At 34.9% G+C, this 23,136-nt stretch overlaps 1 protein-coding gene across 1 annotated transcript; it reads left to right on the top strand.

Moving 5' to 3' along the window:
- The first annotated feature begins 1,026 nt into the window (after positions 1 to 1,026).
- LOC137837233 (probable magnesium transporter NIPA8) lies at positions 1,027 to 10,150 on the top strand. The gene is made up of 15 exons (XM_068646171.1): positions 1,027 to 1,161; positions 1,270 to 1,328; positions 1,718 to 1,977; positions 2,423 to 2,507; positions 2,588 to 2,649; positions 2,844 to 2,929; positions 3,032 to 3,105; positions 5,482 to 5,584; positions 5,666 to 5,794; positions 5,882 to 5,981; positions 6,086 to 6,205; positions 8,700 to 8,790; positions 8,868 to 8,934; positions 9,498 to 9,594; positions 9,685 to 10,150. Exons 3-15 carry the CDS (start codon positions 1,885 to 1,887, stop codon positions 9,904 to 9,906), a joined length of 1,329 nt encoding a protein of 442 aa, XP_068502272.1. The 5' UTR covers positions 1,027 to 1,161; positions 1,270 to 1,328; positions 1,718 to 1,884; the 3' UTR covers positions 9,907 to 10,150.
- Positions 10,151 to 23,136: the final 12,986 nt, after the last annotated feature.

The following is a 23,136-nucleotide window of genomic DNA, read 5'->3' on the forward strand; positions in this document are numbered from 1 at the left end:
TTTCATTTCAAACACTTTAAATCAACTCACTCAAATCCGTTCTTAATCCAAAGAAAACATATTTCCTTATTTAATTGACTATGTCATATGCTAATTAATAGTAGCATTTATGTTTTAACTGATTATCTCACCTCAGCATTGTATACTGAAATATTTAAAGAAAAAACTTACATATGTTAGAACTATTTTCTAATCCTAAAAATTTTAGGTTAATAGTATATAGTATATTTATGAAGTATAAAATTTTAAAGTTAAACTAGATTGGTCATTAATTAAAATGATATAAGAGGGCGGTAAGAGCGGTCGCTCAAGTCTCACGCCGTTTCTCTTTAATGACCTCGACCCGACAACTTCCTCTCTCTTTCTTTCTTTATCATTTTTTATTTTTCATAATTATCTTTTTCTTCCTTAGCTTCTCGAATGTATGACAAATCTCCCCCTTCATTTTGGACCAAGGAAACGAAAGTCCCACTTCCCTTCTTATTTTAATAATAATAATAATAATAAGGTATTTTTTCATTATAAATATCTTTTAATATACAATTTTTTTTCTTCTGATTTTACCTTTTATTATATCTCATTTTATTAATATAATAAAATATTTTATCATTTCATATAAATTAATTTCATATAAATTACTTAAAAAATAATATTATTTTTTAATATCAGTTTTTATATTACGAAAGAGTATACTTTCATACAAATCTCATATATAAAATAAAATAACTTTTACTTTTAATCACTCTTTATATTCCATTTTTTACTTTTTTAAATTTGACTTAACCAAAATTATTTTTATATATATTACATTTTTATATGTAAAAATCATTTCTATATGTAAAAATTGATTATCCAAAATTATTTTTATATATATATTACATTTTTATATCGTAAAAATTTGAGTAAAAAAAAACACGTGAATACACAGAAGCAATCGCATATTTTCCAATAATAATAATAATAATAATTTTTTGTTTTTATCCACAATTTCAATTTGTATAGTGTTTTTCAACCCTTATTATTATAATTTTATTTTAAATTTTATTTCCCTTCCCTCTGAATCTACCTTTCCTTCTCTATTCCCGTTCAGCCCACGCGTCCAACCTCGCGCTTTCAATTTTCTGTTCCAACAGAAGAGGAAATTGATTGATTGTCTCTCAGGTAATCAACAACCCTTTTCAAGCTTTCGCGCTTCCCAATGGACCCTCCTACACATTGCATTTGGACTTTAATTCAATTTAGTTAATTTTGTTTTTTGCATTGGTTTAGTTGGATCGGTCTCGCGGGTTCAATTTTCTTGCAAACATAGCAGATCTGGGTTCTTCAAGGTCAGGAGCTGCTTTTTTTGGTTTTCTTTCCTTTTCATTGTTTTGTTGGAATGTTTTGTCCCAATGAAATGCTGTAAGATCCGAAGATCGAGGAGTTACATTGTTTCGTTCATTCCCTCAATTGGTTAGATTTTGTGTTCCCATGTAAAAGTTTTTTTTTTCAGTGCACAAAAATTAGTCTTACTTTTTATGGGTTGAAGTTGAATCTGTTGGGTTTGTGTTTTCTGATGGAAGTTTATGTATTTCGTGCTATGCCTTTATTCCTTTCACCTCTTTATAAGCTTCATTAATTTTGCACATAGATCTCCGAAGTATTAGTAGTTAATAATACTGTTGAAGATGTGGATTTTGATTTGATGGTTTGATTTTTGTGTTTGGTGGTGACACAGGAGTATTGTTGCCCTGACTCTGGTGTCTAGAAGAAAGGCTGTTTTCCTTTCTACCCGTGTTTTGCATTGTGTGCAGAGTTTAGAACTAACATCTGATAGACAGAGTGCTTGAATTGGTTTTTCTGCTGCATGTGGTTTCTCCTTCGTGGTGTAACACCGTTTTATTCATGGGGGAGTGGACTGTTGGAGCTTTGATCAACCTCTTCGGAAGTATTGCAATAAACTTTGGGACCAATCTTCTCAAATTAGGGCACAATGAGGTATGGTTGAAGTCTTTTTTATGGTTGGAACCGTTTGTTAAGTACGTCAATTTTTTTTAGAGACATGTTTCTGTCTATTTTATAATGACTAATGAGGTACATAAATTTGCTTTGCTATTGTATTCCTTTTCAGATTTCAGCTGACTTGATAAATATTTACTGAAGTAATATTCATGTACCTTTGTTGTATTCATCTGTATCTTGTTACATAATTGCTTTGGATATTGTATGCATGATTTTTTGGGTTAGGGACTTACGTTATTATAGTTAAGCACTGAAACTTATGGATAATTCCATCTGATTCTGAGTGTAAGAGTTTAGTTTCGTGACATATTACATCTTTGAGTGTCAATATTAACCTGCAATCTGTACTACTATTTCTTGAAAGTTGCAATTTGCAGTATCAAATTATTTGGGAAACCTGAATTTTATTTTTCTTTTGCAGAGAGAAAGACATTTACATGGAAGTGATGGGGTAAATGGAAAGATGACGTTGAAGCCTATTATATATTTCCAGAGTTGGAGAATTGGTATATTCCAATTGCATTTTTATATGGGTTTTGCTCCTTTTATCTGGGTGGCTGGTTCCTGATTTTTGCTTTCATTGCAGGTATCGTATTTTTCTTTCTTGGAAATTGCCTTAATTTCATTTCCTTTGGATATGCTGCTCAGGTACGTTTCCCATGACGTTATTGGGATTTTTTGTTCAGTAACATATTGTGTAGTTTTATGATAGTATGTAGTAGTCTTGTACTTCTTTTGTTTGGTTGGATGTAGTAAAATTTGCAATTTCTTTTGCTTGATTTTGATGGATGTATTTCCACTTATTGTGATTACTGATTCTTAATCTTCTGTGTGTTGTGCAGTCACTTCTTGCCGCACTTGGTTCTGTTCAGTTTGTATCTAACATTGCCTTCGCTTACTTTGTCTTGAATAAAATGGTGACAGTCAAGTATGCTAAATTTGAACTGAGACTACAGTTTAATTTTCTTTTTCACCAAATCTATTTTAGTGATGAGAATTCTTAGTGGGTTAATTGGTGGACTTTTATCAGGGTACTGGTTGCCACAGCTTTCATTGTTCTTGGAAATGTTTTTCTAGTTGCTTTTGGCAATCACCAATCGCCAGGTATGTAACATTTGTCTAGTTCAATTAAACCTTTACTTATAAGTATACGTGTGGAAACAATGTTAATTAATATGAAGCTGATAGGTAGATGTACACAGACGGTATTAAGTATTATTTGCAATCAAATAAATAAATTGTTAATTTGGCAAACAGCAACTAGGTTTTGTATGTTCAAAAGGTAAGAAGCATTTTATACTATGTGGCAACCTAATTTGATTTTTTTTTAATATGTTCTCTATGCTTACTGAATGTTAAGATTCAATCATTGTCAATCATTCTCAAACAATTCAATCATATTATAAATCAATTTTCTTGAGGATATGATTTGATTGCATTAAATAGGGAAATATGAAGTGATTTGATTGCATCAAATATAGAAATATCTTAGCAAATATTTCTCATTATTAATTATTGATTTTATTCCTTCTAATTGTATATCTACTTCATTGTAAGAAATATGTGTATACTACACACAATTACAAGTAATCCTTTCAATTTGGTATCACTGTATCAGAGAGATACCCTCCTCCGAGGCCTGTTTTGTCTCTAATTCGTTGTTAGGTCATGATTTTTTCCTAGACGCATTGGCCCTGACTATGTCACTCTTCACTCTTGGGTAAACAATATTCGCCGCAACATTTTTCCTCTCCTGGAGCCACTACGCTTTCTGGCACTGGCTGTGTCTTTCAAGCATTTTTGCTCTCGAGCAGCCTCTGCACCCATCTAGCACTTTTGCTTTTTGGCAATCCCCACATTCTCTAAGCATTTTTTTTTCTCTTGATAGCCAACACTGTATGTGCTCTCTGGCTGATGCTGCGCATTTTTTCTCTCCTGCAATTGTCTTGCCCTTCGACCATATTTGCTCCTTTGTAGTTGCTATGCTCTTCAAACATTTTTTGCTATCTGATAGTTGTTCTTCGGACCCCTTTTGCTTTCCGGCAGCCACCCATTCTCCAAACATTTTTTGCTCTCTGGCAGCCACTGCAGCGTCCTTGGAGCATTGTTTACTCTGTGGCGGTGGCTACATCCTCTGACCTCTAATGTGAACCTATGATTGAAGCTGTCCTTTTATGGCAACCACCATGCTGTCTGAGTCACAACCTATGAAGCTCGGACACATCAACGGGAAGCTGTTTCCTCGCTTTCGACGTGCTGCTGACACGGGCACGCTATGGGTGGGTGCACGATACGGTATCAAATACTTTAACTTGGGCTTGACGCAGCCCAATCCTTGGACATGTTGGAAGTGATGCGGTTTAGTTCTTGAAGGTGCAGAAAGTGATGCTTCCCAACTCTTGAATGTGTTGTAGTGGCTTCGAACGTGAAAGTAATGAGTCTTTGTATCGGTGCTAGAAGTGATGGCAATGAGCTTTTGTAGTGGCGCTGTTGTCACTCCTCTTGTCATCAACGATAGACACTGTTGTAGTGGCTTTCTCGGCGTGCGCGTGGTGTCCTCATATCCGAGTATAGGTGTCCAATGGACTTGTTGCGACAAAGTCCGGGAAGGTGGAGGGACCAAGGACTTCATGGTGGTGGTGGGGGGAGGGGGGGGGGGGGGTCGTCGGAGCAAGAAGTGGTAGTGGGTTGCCGCCATTGGATATCCCTTTGCCCACTGATTCCTCTTTTATTTACATTTATTGCCCTTCTTTGTCTTTTTATATATATAATGCAATATTTTGTTATTTTAGTAGTTTTTGAAATTAAAAAAAATGAAAGAAACCTATTAAACTCTTAAGATTTTATTTAAATTCTTAACTTCTTTGATTATGAAGTATGATTAGTATTTTTGAATAATCTTATAATCATGTAAATATATAACATATAATTGTATAATTTATACAAATATATAATTTATATATATCTACATATGTCGTGTCCCTTAATCATATTTTCGTGTCCGTGTATCCATATCTGTTCTTCTTAGGTCACAGCCAACGACCACCATGTGCCATGAGCTCCTTGGCAAGTCATCTTCTCACACTTCCACCAAATTGATGCATGAAGCTGTTGTCATTATTAACTTTGTTAACTCCAGTAACCAATTCACTGACATGTTCGCTAGACAGGTCTTCTGTTGATCACATTAGTAATAAGTTTGACTCAAGATATGTGACTCATGATACACATGTTCTAGCTTGAGGGGGAGTATAAAGATATGATTTGATTACATTAAAAAGGGAAAAAGGATGATATAGGGTTTAGGGAAATATTTTAGCAAATATTTCTCAGTATTAATTATTGATTTTATTCCTTATTACTGTATCTGTTCTTTATTATAAATAAGAATACCCATGTATGTGCACTACACACAATTATAAATCCTTTCAATAGATTCCAGTGTTGCAAACTAATTTTGGTTAAGTACTTGCTTTTCAGTTTATACGCCAGAGCAGTTGACGGAAAAATATACCAATATTGCATTCCTTCTATACCTTCTAGCTTTGATCTCAATTGTTGCGTTGCATCACTCCATCTACAAGTAATTTGTAGGATTTAAATATTCGTTGCTAGTTTAATCAAACAATTGTTCTTCTTTGTAATTAACATGTGGAATATGCAGGAGAGGAGAACTTCTGCTCGCAGTATCAGGACATGACCTCAGACCCTATTGGAGCATGCTACTGCCCTTCTCATACGCCATAGTTTCAGGTGCCGTGGGTTCATGCTCAGTGTTGTTTGCTAAATCGCTGTAAGTGAGCTACTCCAACACGTTGGCATGCTTCATGACAAGACACAATTGCCATGTAATTTGGACCTAATGTTAACTTTTTTGCAGTTCTAACCTATTACGACTGGCTATGTCCAATGGTTATCAGTTGCATAGCTGGTTCACATATTCCATGCTTCTTTTATTTCTTAGTACTGCTGGATTTTGGGTAAGGCTTTTTCTTGGGTAGTGATTTTTTATTTGACTTTTTCAATTCTTTAAAGTTAAGTGATGACAACTGTGAATAACCCAATCCTTTTCTAATTTCTGCAGATGACCAGGTTGAATGAAGGGCTGTCATTGTTTGATGCAATTCTTATTGTTCCTATGTTTCAGATAGCATGGACTTTCTTCTCAATCTGTACAGGATTTATATATTTTCAGGAATATCAGGTACTTTCTCTTTCACATGATACAGACAGGCAGCGTTTGCTTTTCACAGGCACTCCGTGGAAGTTTTAATTATATTATTGAAGATTAATAATTAAATATCAACTCCTACTTTGATTGAATGGAGTCACTTGAGTATATATTTCAGAAAATCCAATCTGTTACATTGTTTAGAAAACACCATGGGTTTGACTATCAACAAACAAAACCAGACCTAGTCTAGATAATGTAAGTCAATCTCAGATAATTAACTTAATCATGCTTCTATGTACATTTCTAAGTTGTGAAGAAGGGGTATGTCACAGTGTAACGCTTGTTAGTTCAATCACTTGGCACATTTAATGAAATTTCCCATCTAGGTTATAGAAGTTTCTCTCACACTTCAACACCCAAGGAATTAATCTTCTGCTTTTACTTGTTGAGCTTTGAGCCATGGGTCATAGCTTACTGCCGAGGAGCAATGTGAATTTCTAAGTTCTAAAATTACTGCAGAGAATGCATGAAAATCTGTGCAAATTAAATAAAACAGAAACTAAGGAGGGGGATATTGCAAGGTAGTTAAAATATAATTTTTACTCGTATTGGGAGAGCTAATATCACAAATCTTGGGATCTTAAAAATGATTGTAAGATCCTACAAAATTCATAAATAAGGAAAGAGAACATTTCAGTTCAGTTCAGCGGCAGCTGGGTTTTCCCTATACCCAGGGATCTAGACTGTGAAGAGAATAGGAAAACATAAAACTGAGCTGCCAGCAAAAGACAGGTGAACCACTCAGCAAACAAAGGTGCAGAGGAGAACAACCATGGAAGAGATGTAGATGGAAGGAAAAGGGATTCAGCATTGACAGGGTTTTCAGCTTAGAATGGCTGAAAATCGGGGTAAAACGTGCCAATTTGGGGTTTTAGAACCTGGGTATTTTGGGTTGCAACACTGGTAGCAGGTCAAAATCCTCAATGAACTATTTCAGGTGGTGTGGTTGCAAGCTCTCAGCTTTCCTATGAGCTTGCACTGTGATGTCACCCAATCTCACCAAATTGCAACTGAGATCCAGATCGCTCATGGCACTGAAAACCTTGTGCAAAATACAAATTGTAACATATAAATACGAAATAATACAATCTTAGCACCATGGGATGGTGAACTATGGGTATGTTTGGACAAGCTTGGGTATCCAATTTAATTACGTGCTTATTGAATTAGTAAACATTCATAGCAAAAGAATGTAGGAAGCAAAATGAAATAAGTTTCTCAAAGTTAAAATTAACTAATGCATAATTTAAAATTCAGCTACTGGAGAAGCTAATATAAGAAAGCTTCTAAAATGAGCTTATGTATAAAATAATTTTAGTTTATATGCAAATTTATTTATTTTATTCGTTAAGTGTTTATGGAGAAATTCATCTGAAGAAGACTTATATGTAGGTTGTTTCTTTAATTGGGAAAGAAATAGGGTTAAGCTTCTTTTACATAAGTTGTAAGCTGTTCTCTCTCTCTCTCTCTCTCTCTCTATATATATATATATATATATATATACATAACTGTTAGAAAAGACTGAAGATATGCATAAAAATTGTAATGGTTTGTAAGCAGCCAGAGACATTCATAATACGAAGGAAAATGGAACGGATACAAGGACGTTGGCTATGTCAAGAAACCCTTAAACAAATGGATATCTTCTTCAGTGGGAAAGAAACACTAAAGTGAGGCTTCTAGAGATATGAAGTTGCATATCTACTGAAACCGTCCTGTACTTCTCTAAATTTGTGATAAAAATCTGGTGTAAAATTTTGGTGATGTAACAACTCTGGTCCAAGACGAAGGAATTTATAGAGCAGAGTAGCTTTAGATTTAGAAATTCCTTTTAAAGACCATCAGTGTCCAATAATAGATTGAAAACGCTCAATGTGATCAAACTACAAAATGTTCAAACAGAAATATGGCAGAGTATCTTATAATTGATAGAAGCTGAACTATTTAGGATCCAATAATATTAAATGTTGCTTAACCACGCCTGAAGGGTCCAATCTTGTTTTTTCATTTATCAGATTCAGTGTTATTTGGTTTGAATTATTCCCTTGGTGTTTCTCACTTACCTTACCCTTAGAATAAACTGATTTCAACATTTCAGGTTTTATTCAATAATTTGAAACCAGTTGCTTTTATTATTTTTTTAATTGAATAGACGAAATTTTTTTGAAGAATATAAATACAGCTATTTGCGAAAATTTCTACCAAATGCTGAGATATGCAGCTGATAACTGCAACTTGTCTCATTTATTTATCTGATCTCTGGTCTATATAGTATGTAGACAGAGTCATCTAGTACCTTCTAGAATCTAGAAGTAAATGTTTCTCAAGCTTTGGCTTTTGTATCACTAGTATTTTTTTAATTTTATCTTGGTATGGTGAGTTTTTGTATCATTACTTTGATGATGCTGAATGTGTTTACATAATGAATTTAGGTGTCATGTAAAACTTACCTTCCTGAAAGCAGGTATTTGATGCATTAAGGACAACAATGTTTATACTCGGAATGATGTGTGTATTTATTGGCATTTCTTTACTGGCACCAGATGAATCAAAAGGTAATATAAATTTATAGTTATTTTAGGTTTTATATAATTCAAAGTATGCAGAGATAATACGTAACTATTTTTTTCAGGTCCTGAGCCGAAAGATGGTTCTTTGGATTCCATGGTGTCTTCTGCCACTTCAACAGAAGTGAACAGGTATAGTATAATCTCTTTGTATTATCATAGCAAAAATGATTGATGTACTACTACTACTACTACTTAATGGTATCATCTTACACTTATTCTGTTGGTCTGTTTCAACTTAACAATATCCCACATAAAAAATTACTACCTCCATCCTCATTTATAAGAAAAAAAAATACTAATATCACATAGACTGATTAAATAAACCAGTTAACTGTATTAAATTTTATTAATCTCTTAATATTCATGCCCTTATCATAATGCACAGTACATATTATGATGGTGTAACCAAAAGTTATACATTAATTAAAATTTAAGTATTTTAGGAAAGAGATCAACAAATAAAGTAAAAGGAGCTAAAAATTTGCTTATATTTGAGAACAAAAAAGTTAAGAAGATTGTAATATATTATTATAAATTATGCATGGACCTTCTAAAACAGCCAAAGGTGACTTAAAACTTGTTGATAGAATTATATATCACCATATTTTCTTGTCCTTTATTTCTTCACGAGTATCATACTCGCTTGTCAATGTTGGTAGCTTTCCCTGATGCATATTGCCTGTATATTATAGGCTGGTAGTGTCTCCTGAAGAAGCACAAAACAAAGACCCAAGATCATTTGTCAAAGCAGTGCTAATAAAGATTGCAGATTTGTTGGTCAAGGCAAAGGTATTGTTACTAGGTGCATTGACATTAATTGCGAATTGTACCATTTGTTATGATAAATGAATTTTCAAGCTTCTTGCTATCTCTTTGCAGACTTCTTGCGCACTATCTCTTGGTTTTGGGGAGGATACCATCAATGCTTCATCAGTTCTTGTGATGCCAATGATGTCATCAAGAATGACTGGATTCAGAGGTAACGGACTTGAACGAGCAAGAATTTTGTCCATGAGAAATTCTGGTTGGAGCAAGATCCCAATGGATGAAGATGCTGGGAAATTGCTTGATACTAGTTCAGTTGTTCCTCCTAGCCCTTAAAGGTTGTTGATAGTCAAAGGATGTCCCACGGTATCATTTTTTCCCTTGATTTTCCTTTTATTTTATGATTGGAATAGCTGAGATACGAAACCATCATAATTCAATTTATTTGCTCTGTTAGCATTCATGTAATAGGGAAGAAAAGGATAAAAGAATTGTTGTATATTGTATATATACATATTGTAAATTTTTGCTTGCATAATTGAAATTTTAAAAAAAATGTACGGAAGTTTTATTCTTGATAGTGGTTTTTGCCAGACAGTTTAGCTATTAATTTCCAATGTATTACTGGTGAGGTTACAAAATTGTAAATTGGGACCTACGAATTCGAAGACTAGCTATGTTGTTAGGTACTAAAAAACATGTATTCTTTAGATATATCCATGCATTTTTCTTTTGTTTCTACACCTAATCCATTCTAAGGGATTTGCATAATTGTTTTCCCTTTGTATGACATTGATCTATCTTTCTGTTTGACTATCATTACAATTTGTGATGCCATATTTTTATAACAGATTATTCTTATATTTCAATTAGACCAAATGAGCAATTTAATTCTTGGGATTATACTTTTGTTATATTTGTTTTTGAAACTAAAGAAAATCAAAGTTCTTTAAAAATACAAGGGTTCAATTAAGTTTCTAATATTAAAATTTTTTTTGATCTCTAAACATTTTATTATTATAATTATTATCATCATCTCAAGTCTTAGAATAAAATAATAAGAATATATAATTTCAGGGGGTTAGAAAAAATCCTTAAATGATTATATATATTTTTTTAATTTAAAGGACTAATAGATAACTGAATAAGTTGTTTATTCCTTAAAAAACAAGAACTAACGATGACCATAATTTTATTGGTGAAATAAAGAGACATCAAAACCTAAAACTAAAGATGACCAAAGCAAACACAGCCAGAAACAGCGAATGAAGGTACAATTGCTTCTTTCTTTCAATTACTTGGTTGGAGATAAGTTGCAGCAACTTTCAGGTAAGTATGGAGTATTTAACACACAACACAACCTGCTTCTTAATTTGGTAAGTCTGTTGCCAAAATTAACAGATCTTAGGTTTTAATTATATAAACATTTAATCTTGATTACAATTTTTGGATTCTTGTTATTTATTTATATTTTTCATGATTTTCTTTTCTATTTTCTGTAATTTATAGGGGTTTTGGATCAATTTGCAATTGTTTTAGTAGTGGAGCTAAAGAAATCGATTTTACCTCTTCTCACGTTTAATAATGGGATTCCTAATTAAGTTTGGATTTCAAGTAAAAGAAAAGTTTAGAATTGTTCTGTTAGGGAGATGTGACCTACAAAACTATTGAAGTCTTCCTCCTTCGATCGGGCAGGTTGTTGGGTGCTTGACTGGAGTCCTTCTCGTCTTCGTGTTTCTCCTTCGGCTTTCGGTCTTGGGTGAACACCGAATGGGGGGTACCTGCGGAAGGCAATCCGACGCTCAAGTCAATAAAGTGGGTGATCGGTATTCAGGTAGGTGCATAGTAATAAATGACGTACCTTTCTCCTTGGGATGTGTGTTATTTATATTATTTTAATGGGCTTACCTCATTGGGCCTGATTAGTGGAATGGATCACACTTAGGGTTGCATTACCAAATCCTTAATGATGGCTTAGCTTCACTAACCTTCGTTTGAGCGTTAACGGTTATACGTGTCAGTCGGTCTAGTCGTGCGTGGTGTGTCAGTCGGTTGGCCAGGGAGACAGAGACACGTCAACGTGTGTCTCGGTCATCTCGGTAAGAGAGGCCGAGACACGTCATGATGTCGGTCGGCCATATCAGTACAGTTGCCCCCTAGGCTCGAGGATGGATACATCCGATGAGTCTTGAATGGTTGGTGTCGGTCGACCGGGTGGTTTCCCTTGTCTCGCCCAAGTTTCCATGGTCTTGGCTAGGTTTTCTGGTCTCGTCCACACTAGTATAGTTATGTCTCAAACTATAACCTAATTTCGTTTTGCGATATTTCTATCTTTTTTTCTCTCTTTAAAATGTAAAATGAAATAAATTAAAATAAAAAGAATTCCTGTATTAACTAAAATTAATTTATAAAAACTGTATTATATAAATTTCTTAAAAAAATACTTTTAACCTTTATATAAATGTCAACAAAATCAATTAATATATTCTACCTTGTAAGTGAAGAGTGTATCCAGAGAGAGAAAAGGAAAGGGACACCTAAAGAAAGAAGGAAAATACTATTTCAGTAATTTCAATGAAAGCATGCATTGCACACTACATAATATCCTTTACACTAACATCCCCCCTTTAACATAGGAGAGAAGAGGGATCAAACACTCTAAGTTTACGCTTGAAAGAATGAAAAGATGATCTAGAGATAGGTTTGGTTAAGATGTTTGCAACTTGATATTGAGATGGTAAATGAATGAGAATCAAACTCTTGGCAAGAACATGATCCCTGACAAAGTGCAAGTCCAGCTTGAAGTGTTTGGAGTGAGAGTGCAAGATAGGATTTACAGCAAGTTGATTAACACTTAGATTATCACATTACAATTTTGGTAGAGGAAGAGCGAACCGGAGCTCACGCAAAGAGACTTAATCCAAATGATGTCAGCAAGGGCAACCACAACACTGCTATATTTGGCTTTTGTGTTGCTTCGAGAAACAACTTTTTGTTTTTTTAAAACCCACGAAACTGGATTAGGACCAACGAAGATGCAGTAACCATTGGTTGACTTGTGATCATCCAAGTCAGTTGCCCAGTCAGAGTCTTTGAAGCCAGTGATGCACATCGTAGGAGAGGAAACAAATGATATTTCGGGACAAGTGATAGTAACGTATTGTAAGGCACCAACAATGGAACGAAAAAAGGTTGGATTCTCAACGAAGGTGGAGCCATCAGCACTAAGACGAAGAGAAGAAATTTTTGGTGTGGTTCTTTAAAGAAGAGTACTCATATACTTCTACAACATCTCGAATTTCTCGCCTCAAACCACTCACAAACATAGTTATCTTTGACTCATCACTATTAGGCATATTAATTTTAGTCAAAGTTGTTTCTAAATCCTCAAAATATTCCTTTATCGTCCTAGGTCCTTGATGAAGCCGTTGGAGCTTCAACAAGTGTTCCTTCCTACGAGGAGGAACAAACCGCGCGCATACATGCTTTCAAATCATACCAAGAGACCACAGTTGGCTTCTTGTTTAGCCCAATGTTCATTACAGTTTGTTGCCACCATTGGTTGGCATAATCTAAAAAAACTAGGGAAGCTAACCTAACCTTTTGGTCCTCGGTGACCTTATACACATTAAAGAGATGTTCAACTTTAGCTTCCCATTCTAAATACAAAGTAGGGTCATTGGACCCACTACAACTAGGTAACTTTACAAAATCAAAAGAATGTTGTGGTTGGTGGTGGTGATGATGGTGTTGTTTTGCAAAAGTGTGGACTCGCCAGTCATGTTCTTGACTCTCATAGTGCATGGATGGTCTAGGTGCTCTTGGCGGCTCCAATGTCCTTTCTTGATTTTGCCTCGCTTGAGCTTCTTCTAGTCTTTGCAATCTTTTTGCTAGTTGGCTTATTTTCTCATCTTTGTGGACAAATGACCCATAATTTTTGCACAAAGGAACAAACAATTAGTGAAAACAATTTAAACACTCCTCACATTTGCGTCACTTTTGGTGAAATTCTAGAAGAGAACACTCAAAGAACTTCAAAGAAATTTTTCTTCCCTTAACCAAGGTCTTTCTTGAGGTTGAAAACTTTCAAATGAAAAAGGTAAAAGCCTTTCAACTCTTGATCTTGGAGGAAACCACCACAAAACTTAAGGAAAAGAAATAAAAGACAAACAAGAAAAGCTTAAGCAAGAAAAGCCAAACCAAATTTGAGAAAGAGATTATGACAAAACTAGAAGAAAGACAATCAAGAAAAAGGCACATAAAAAGGACTCAAAGATACTTACTAAACTTTTAATAATGAAACTTTTTCTTTAGAAATTGCTAAAGCAAAAGGATAAAAATTCCACAATGGTTGAAATCAATTTGCCAATCAAGTTGAATCCAAATTTAGAAAATGTTTTTCTTTAAGAATTGATAGCACAAATATACGTTTTCACTTTTTTTTATTCTTGTTTTTTAATTATGGAAATGAAATGTCCATAGTTTTAATCATGCATAATTTCCAATAACTTGACTTTTCACAAAAATTTTGGGATTCAATATAATTGAACACTTGAAATCTTTTGTTTGGAACTTAAATCTACTTCAACTAAAACAAGTTTCTAATTACTTCCCAAACTATCAAAATTAAAAACAAGTAAGTAGAATCAAAGCAATGACACCTAGAACACTAAGAACATATGACACAATCACAAGAGGTAAGAAAAAAAAATTGGACAATAATTTAAACATTCAAAAGCGAAATAGAAGTGCTAATGAATAAAAGAGGTGCTGAAAAAATAAAAACAAGAAAGTAAGGGCTGAATTTTTAAGTTGCTTGAATGTAAAAGCAAGAAATTAAAGGTATTTGAATTTAAAGACAAGAATTAAAGGTGCTTGAAAGTAAAGAATGTAAAGACAAGGAATTAAAATTGCAAGAAATGTAAAGTGTCAATCAACTCAAAGCTAAATAAACTCAAGAACCTAAGCTTTGATAACCACATGATGTGAGTTGATTTTAGGATTGTTCATTTTATGGTGTGACACATTACTTAGATTGAGATTTTAAGCAAGAATATGGTGAGAACTCTAAGAAGATCCTCACTGGACACGAACTTAACCAAGTGGTTAAGTAAGTGTGCAGGTTCACTTCACAAGAGCAAAAGGAAAAGACAATTACAAGGTGAACATGATGCTAATAGGTGCGGAATTAAAGAACATGAAAAGGAAAAATAAAGAAGCATTGTCGAATGGAATAAGGAAACAAAACAAGAACATGATACAAAGAGTAAAATGGAATGACAATGGAAGAAGAGATGAAGGAAGGAGAAAGCTTATTTGATGGATTTGAGAAGTGGAACACGCCACTTGGAGTGTGATTGGCCTCCAAGATAAGTGATGCTAGCCGCCACTTGAGAGCTCTCAATTACTCACAAGATAAGACCTAAATGCTAAGAGGAATTTACACCTCACTAACACCTCACACAATTTGTGCAGAGTAACTCTTCTTCTATTAATTTCAACTTGTAAAATACACTAGGTAGGCCTCCTATTTATAGGTGAAGGATCCTTGGAGAACAAGCTAAAGGGGTAGGATGGGAAAAGGGAAAAATGGGCAGCTTTAGGGTTTGACTAATTCAAACCCGCATCCTAGGCCTGTCCTTCTAAAAACTAGGTCAAAATGCCTTCCAAAAGGGCTAAGAACAAGCTAAAATGCTACCCACACCCCCTATTATGCTAAAGGCACCTTATTCTAGCCTATCTTTTCTATTTGGACCCCTAAAGTGAGCCCAATTATTTACAACATATTTGTATCTTATAAGAAGACCAAAAGGAAGAATAGTTGGTGTGATGGTTTATGCTCAACTCCTCTGGTGAGGTCCATGTGATCCTTGGTGGGGTTATGAATTGGTCACTGAGATGATAGTTCATCATGTGCTTTGTCTTTTGCTTCCTTAGTCACCGTCGTAGCTACTTGGGTTGTATCACATGAAGCATATTGGTGCGGCGCAAGAGTTCATGAATATATTTAGACCGTGACAAATGAATGGAATCATTGGCACACCAAGTCACTTCAACGCCTAATAAATAATGCAAGCGACCAAAATTCTTCAAAGCAAAGTGTGAGCTAAGGTGGCGGATAAAATCCTAGACTAACACAGATGAACTACTAGTAACCAAAATATCATCAACATAAATAAGTATAAACAGAGTTTCAGAAGGAGTAAACATGGTAAACAATGAGGTATTGCTTTTTGAAGAGAGAAAACCCATTTGAAGAAGCGTGGTGGAGAGTTTATGAAACCAAGACCGTGGAGCTTGTTTGAGACCATAGATAACTTCGTGCAAGCAACAAACCTGAGATGAATCAGGAGAGGAGAATCTTGGAGGTTGTTGCTTATACACAAAAGCATCTAACTCGCCATGAATAAAAGCGTTATTGATATCTATTTGGTGTATGGACTAGTAGGAAGATAGTGTAATGGTAAGAACAATGCAAATGGTGGCTTGTTTGATAACAGGGCTGAAAACCCATTTACACCCAACAAGATTGGCATCAAAAGACAACGCTGTGAGTGTCCATGTGTGATTATTGAGGAGAGCATCATACTCAAAATGCATGGCACGAAACCAATGAGGGTGAGCCATGGCTTGTTTATAATAAATGGTTCAAGAAGATCATCAGAAACAGAGGTAGTGAAAAGTTTAGGTTTAAATATACCAGTTTTGGCATGAGTAAGCATGGGATGAACATTAGTAGGTGGCACAAGTGGAGGAAAGACAGTGGTAGTTGGAGATGAATCCAGAGGAGGAGGTGATATCGGGAGGCAAGGTGAAGGAGTGAGAGCAACAAGCGTAGAGTTATTTGAACAAGAAACAACAGTAAGAGGTGTAGGAGAAGATACACACGTATCAGTGGAAGTGTCATTGGGAGTGAAGGTATTGTTAGAAAGAGAGATTCGTTAAATAACACATTACGTGATACCAGAAGCTTACCAGTGGTCGTTAAACAAAGATAATCATGCCTCTTAGCATCCTAACCAAAAAATAAACATAATGAAGAATGAAAATCAAATTTGTGGTGATTATAGGGACACAACAACAAATAACAAGCAAACCCAAAAACTTTTAGAAAACTATAATTAGGTTTAGTAGAAAACAGTTTTTCATAGGGACTTAGATAATCTAAAACAGGGGTAGGTAACATGTTGATAATATAAACAACAAAACTAAAGCCTCTACCCAAAACGTGAGAGGCAGAGAAGATGCAAAAAGAAGAGCAAGGCCAGTTTCAACAATGTGACGATGTTTTCTTTCAATGGAATCATTTTGTTGTTGTGTGTGTGGGCAAGTAAGACGATGGGTAATGCCAAAACTACGTAACATTTTTATTAAAGATAAAAACTCTTTTGTGTTGTCACTTTGAAGACTTTTAATAACAAAAACTAGTTTGATTTGCTGTAAGAAGTTTGAATTGTAGAAAAATAGTGGAAACCTCAGACTTAGATGTGAGAAGATATACCCAAGTGAATTTGGAACACGCATCAAGAAAAGAAAAATATTAAAAGGAACCCGTGGTGGAAGCAGTATGTGAAGGACCCCATTTATCAACAAAATCTAATTGTAGTGGTGTAGTGTAGATAGTGTTCGAAGGTGAAAACGGTAGTTAATGAGACGTAGCCTGAGCACAAGAATCACAAAAGTTAGCATTTTTAGTATATGAAATATTTTGTAAACGCAAAACATGATAAACAATGTTACTGGAGGCATGTCCATGACGTTTGTGAGAGATATCATAGTTGTTTACATTGTATTTAGAAGAAGTAGTATTAACAGAGGGTGGCACAGTGCATTGCAAGTGCGGAAAAACATAAAGACCATCAAGAACTTTGCCTCAGAGAATTATCTCTTTAGTTACTTGGTTTTTGACAAAGCAATGATTAGCAAAAAAATTCAAAAAAGACACCATTTTCCCGAGCAAACTGTGATACACTTATAACATTTTTATTAATAGAAGGCCCATGTAAAGATTATGTAGTTCAAAGAGTTGAAAAGAATGAGGAGTAGAAAGAATAACAGAGCCAAAGTCACGAATCATCATACCTGAACCTTTACCAAGTTGGACAAAGTCATTACCAGTGTAGGCAGTTTTGGTTGAAAAAACAGAGTTATCAAGAGTTATGTGATGAGTGGCACCAGTGTTAGGATACCATAAGGGATGTTGTGTAGTGGACGGTGTACCTAGAATGCAAGGCTTAGAGTGGTCAAGATTAGACAAAGATGGGTAGAGATTGAACTCACGCTTAGGAGTCTTGAGTTGGAGCTTGAGTTTGCAGATTTTGGCGTGAGTGTCAGATGCATAATAGACCTTCAATTTATCCTAGATAAGATGAGTCGAGCGTAACCCAACCATTTGCGTGAGCATAGAGGTAGACATGGAGGCAAGGAGCCAAACAACAAGTAGATGATCTTGTTGCCGATGAAGAAGAAACGCAGGGTTCACAATGGTGGACTCAGGCAGGAATTGGGGAGGTGTGAGAGAAGACTCCAAGGAAGAAAGAAGGTTGAGACTCTCAACCTTGGCAAGAACCTGTTGGCTTTGGACAAGAAAGTTATCATCTGTGTGTTTGAGAGAAAGAGTAGTGGAAAAAGTATGGAGATGAACCGAGGAAGCGGAAGGAGAAGAAACGGTGGACGCAGAGGTTGAATATGAGGAAGAAGAAGACATGGTTGGAAAAAAAATTAAACTCTTGATACCATGTAAGTGAACAGTGTATTTAGAGAGAAAAAAGGAAAGAGAACACATAAAGAAAGAAGGAAAATATTATTTCAGCAATTTCAGTGAGTTGGTTCATACTAGAGAAAGCTATATATAAGAAGAAACACATGTACTCCACACTACATAATATCCTTTACACTAAGTTAACTGACTTCTAGATCACTAAAAGAAAAATAAGTCGAGAGGAATTCATTCACCATAATTTATATTTTTTAAATATTACTATTAATTATGATAAAAAATATTATAATGTGTTTATTACGTTTATCTTTCTTCTACATACTATTATTTTAGATTATTATATTCTTATTGTATTAGGACTAGTTTTTATATCTTATGTTTTATAACTACTACTTGTATTTTTGCTAAGCGATGTTTTTGTTTCATATAATATTTACTTAGTAATTTATATTTTATAAATATTAATACATATTTTTTATTTATTATTTGAAAAATGTATGTATTACCGTTAATGAAGATGAATATTCATTGTCTGATGTGGTGTATAAAATGAAGCGCACGTAATCACATGAAATCGCAATAGAGAAAGGGAGGTTCTGATGAACCCTAATTGCAAATAAAAAAGAGACAATGACTTAAGCATAAAAGAGAAAAAAACAGAGAAAAGAAAATACGAAAGAAATTCTTATTTACTTGTGTATTAGACAAAGGTGAAATGTAATTACAACTCAAAGAAATACAAAGAAATTGAATTGCACAAATTTAATTACAACTTGCTAAACTATGCACTCCTTTGGCTTGTACTTGCTCTTCTTTGTTGTGCCCTTCAAAGTGTATGGTTTGTTTTTGGTATTTGTATTTGCTGCTGCTCCTTGCCTTAACCTCTTATGATTTAAGCAATTAAATTCTCCAAAACAGTACCTACTAAGTAGAGCTAGACTCTCCTCAAGTCAATTTCCACTTAACAAGCACCAATTGAAATTCATCCACCAACAATTTTAGAGGTCAAGAAAAGAAAGCAAGAAACAAATTAAATTTGAAAAGTACCACAACAACTGGATTTAATGATATGACACAACTTAGAAGGAAATCAAAATGATATTGGACAAGCAAATAAAAAAATAGGCACTCAACAAAGGTTGACACACAAAAGGAACCTAAAGATAGGCACTAGAATTGATTTGAAAAACCAAAACAGCACTACTAGAAAATTAAGGTTCAGAAAGCGTGACTTAAAATATTTATGTTGAGCTGGCTATTTTGAATTTGCTTTTGAAAATTTAAACAGAAACGATTCAATCTTTGAGAAAACTTTTGGCGTTGGAATCACACCAAAAACATGCACCAATTAATTGTGATAAATTTTTCAGATTTTTTGTCCAACTACCGTCAATTTTAGCGCCAGAATGCACACTTTTTTTGTGTGTGATTTATCTCTTTTTTTGTATTTTTCCTTTTCAACTAATTCTTTTTTCTTCTTTTTCTAACACATCAAACCACTGAAATCCAGAATCTCAGAATTTTCTTTTAACGTATTTAAATTTCATAACACAAAACAGCCAATACAGAATTTGTAAAAACAGAGGAATCCTAATTCTGGAATTAAAAACAGAAAGAGAAACTTCAAAAATACAATGGAGTGAATGTTATAGGAATTTGTATGGATCTATCATACAAATATGAACTCAAACTAAAAGGAAAGATGCACCAAAGGATCAAATCAAGTCAGAATTCAAATTGAACTCAAATCAAAACAAGAAACAAATGAATCAAGAAAAGTACTACTAAGATTTGTTGACATTCTTGGAATTACATGACTAGACAAAACATATAGATTCAGAAAATTAAAAGAACACAACATACATCATATGAACCGAACAAAATTGCAATAAGAACTCAAATAAACCTAAAACAAAACAGCAACTCTATTCACCACAGATTCCTACACAAAAAATGAAAATAAGAAGCTCAAGAACAATTTGAACAATTTCTACCAATTGAAATGCTTAGAACAACATCTAAATCAATTTAAAAATGTAAAAACAACAAGACAACATGAACAAGAGATGAACAACACGAAAATAAGAACTCAAACAAAAAAATGAAAAGAGACACTTATCTCTTGAAGACCATAGCTCTAGATACCAAATGATAGCTTGAGCTCTTCATCTTTGCGTATTTGATGTGGAATTAGCGAAAACATCCATGGATTGAGGTGGAATAAGGCTCTCCTAAGAGTTGTGTAAGCCTTAGAGGTGCATGAAGAGTGTGAAAGTGAGAGAGGTTCGACCAACTCTCTTTGAGGTGCAGTTTTGGAAGATTAAGACTTAAATCCTAAGAGATTTTAGGCAAGGAGTAAGAATGACACATTTTGGCAGCATTTCATTACTCAAAATAAAATTACAATTTCAGCACCCAAGCTCTCCTTATATAGGACTAGGAGGCCGGAAATGAAGAGTCAAATGAGAGGCAAATGTGCACAAAATGAAATGAAGTTGGCGCCTAAATGAGAGCAGACATGTGGAGGTAGGTTCTAGAATCCTTCCATGTGTGGAAAGGCCTAGAACTTACGCTCCATGATGTCTATGTGTGGGTTGGACTTTAGTTTAATTAGGAAATCCTAATTAAACTTAAGATTTAGCCTTCTAGGTGCCTCTTTGTATGTTTCAACACAATTACAAAAAGAAATTAAACTATGCTACTTTAAAAACTATTCTACACTAGAGTTTTTGACATGTAAAAATGTGTCCTCTTGGCCCCTTTTTTACCATAACTCTAGTGGTTTCCTTATTTTGATATTTAGGTGGCCTTTCAAAGGATTGGTGCATGGCAGAAGTAATGGGCAGCAGTTTGAGGAGACCAGAGTTAAGTTTTTCACGAACTAGGTGACAATCAATTTCGATGTGCTTGGTGCGTTCATGGAAGACTTGATTGGACGCTATTTGAAGGGCATATTTGTTGTCACAGTACAGGGTTGCAAGCTGGGAGAGAGGAAGATGTAAATCCTGAAGGAGGTAAGACAACCATTATAGCTCACATGTGGTGGTGGCAAGGGCTCTATACTCGGCTTCGGAGGAGCTGCGGGAGATAGTTGGTTGCTTATTTGATTTCCATGATATTAGGGAGTCTCCTATGTAGATGGAATATCCAGTGACAGATTTGCGTGTGGTAGGACATGTTGCCTAGTCAGAGCAACTAAAACCATAGAGGTGAAGTGAGCTAGTATGAGAAAAATATAGTCCTTCACTAGGGGTGCCCTTGAGGTAACACAAAAGACGTGAGACAGCTTGTTGATGATGAGTTGTGGGTGCATATATGAATTGGCTTAAATTGTGGACAACAAAGACGATGTCAGGTCGCGTGTTGGTTAAGTAAATTAGACGTCTAAGGAGTCTTCTGTATTGGGAAGTTGCATCAGCATCAAGATGGGAGCCTTGATCGAGAGAGAGACGGGAGGTATGAGTCATAGGAGTGGCCACAGGTGCAGAGTCAAGCATGCCAGTTTCGTGAAGAAGATCAAGAGTATACTTGCGTTGACTTAAATGAAGACCAGAACTGTTGCGAGCAATTTGCAGTCCCAAAAAGTAAGTGAGACGACCTAAATTTTTTATCTTGAAGTGATGGTGAAGGGATGCAGTAATTGTATTGATTTCCTCAGTGTCATCATCCAGTTAAGACCAAATCATCAACATAAACAAGAATAACAGTGAGTTTATCGTTATTATATTTAAGAAAAAGAGAGTGATCAGCAGCAAAAATAGAGTAATTATTTGATAAAAGAAAAGTAGAAAGCTTAGCGTACCATTGGCGACCAACTTGACGAAGGCCATACAAAGACCGTTGAAGCTTGCAAACATTTTGGGGAGAAGGAAGAGAGAGGCCAGGTGGGGGTGTCATGTATCTCATGGAGATCATCATGAAGAAATGCATTATTTACATCAAGTTGTTTTAAAATCCAATTTTTGGTAGTGGCAATAGCAAGGAGAAGGCGGAGGGTAGTGAGTTTAGCAATAGGTGCAAAAGTGTCTAAGAAATCAAGTCCTTCAAGTTGGGTGAACCCTTTGGCAACAACTCTAGCTTTGTGGCCCTTAACAGTGCCATCAGAATGGTATTTGATTTTATATACCCATTTACAACTAATAGTTTTCTTTCCTGGAGGGAGAGGGGTAAGTTGCCAAGTATTGTTAGCAGCAAGAGCTTGAAGCTCATATTGCATGGCAGATTGTCAAGAAGCATGTTTGGAGGCTTCGTTATATGCCCGAGGTTCAGGATGATAATTGATAGAGGAAATAACATTTCTAAAATTGGAAGATAAGAAATTGTAAGACAAGTAATTATGAATAGGATATCTACTACTTACAGTGTTGGTTGCAGTGTGGAAATCCACAAGATAGGCAGGTTGTCGGTGAGGACGAATTGATCTTCTTGGAAATTGGGGTGAGGTGCTTCCTGGAGATGTAGATGGTGATAATTCTGGTGGAGGTGCAATGTTTGATGCAGGAGTAGAGGCACTATTTGTTGGAAGATCAGAGGATAATGAGGCTGGTGGAGGGACAATATTGGGTGCAGGAGTAGAGGCACATGGCTCGACAGGAGGTGCAGTATCAGAAAAAAAATAAAAGCAGAATTATATGCGTTAGAAATAGGGAGAGATAAAGTGTTAGGGTCCTTAGGCAAGCCACTGTCCAATTTATATGGAAAGTGGTTTTCATGAAAGATTACATGTCTTGATATCTTTATGCTATGAAACTTTAAATTTAAGATAATATAACCTTCTGTATTTTGTGGGAAGCCAAGAAAAATACCTTTGATAGATCTATCATCTAATTTTTTCCTGTGTGCAGTAA

The sequence above is a fragment of the Phaseolus vulgaris genome, chromosome 4 (genome assembly GCF_000499845.2).
Source record: "Phaseolus vulgaris cultivar G19833 chromosome 4, P. vulgaris v2.0, whole genome shotgun sequence".
Taxonomy (NCBI): domain Eukaryota; kingdom Viridiplantae; phylum Streptophyta; class Magnoliopsida; order Fabales; family Fabaceae; genus Phaseolus; species Phaseolus vulgaris.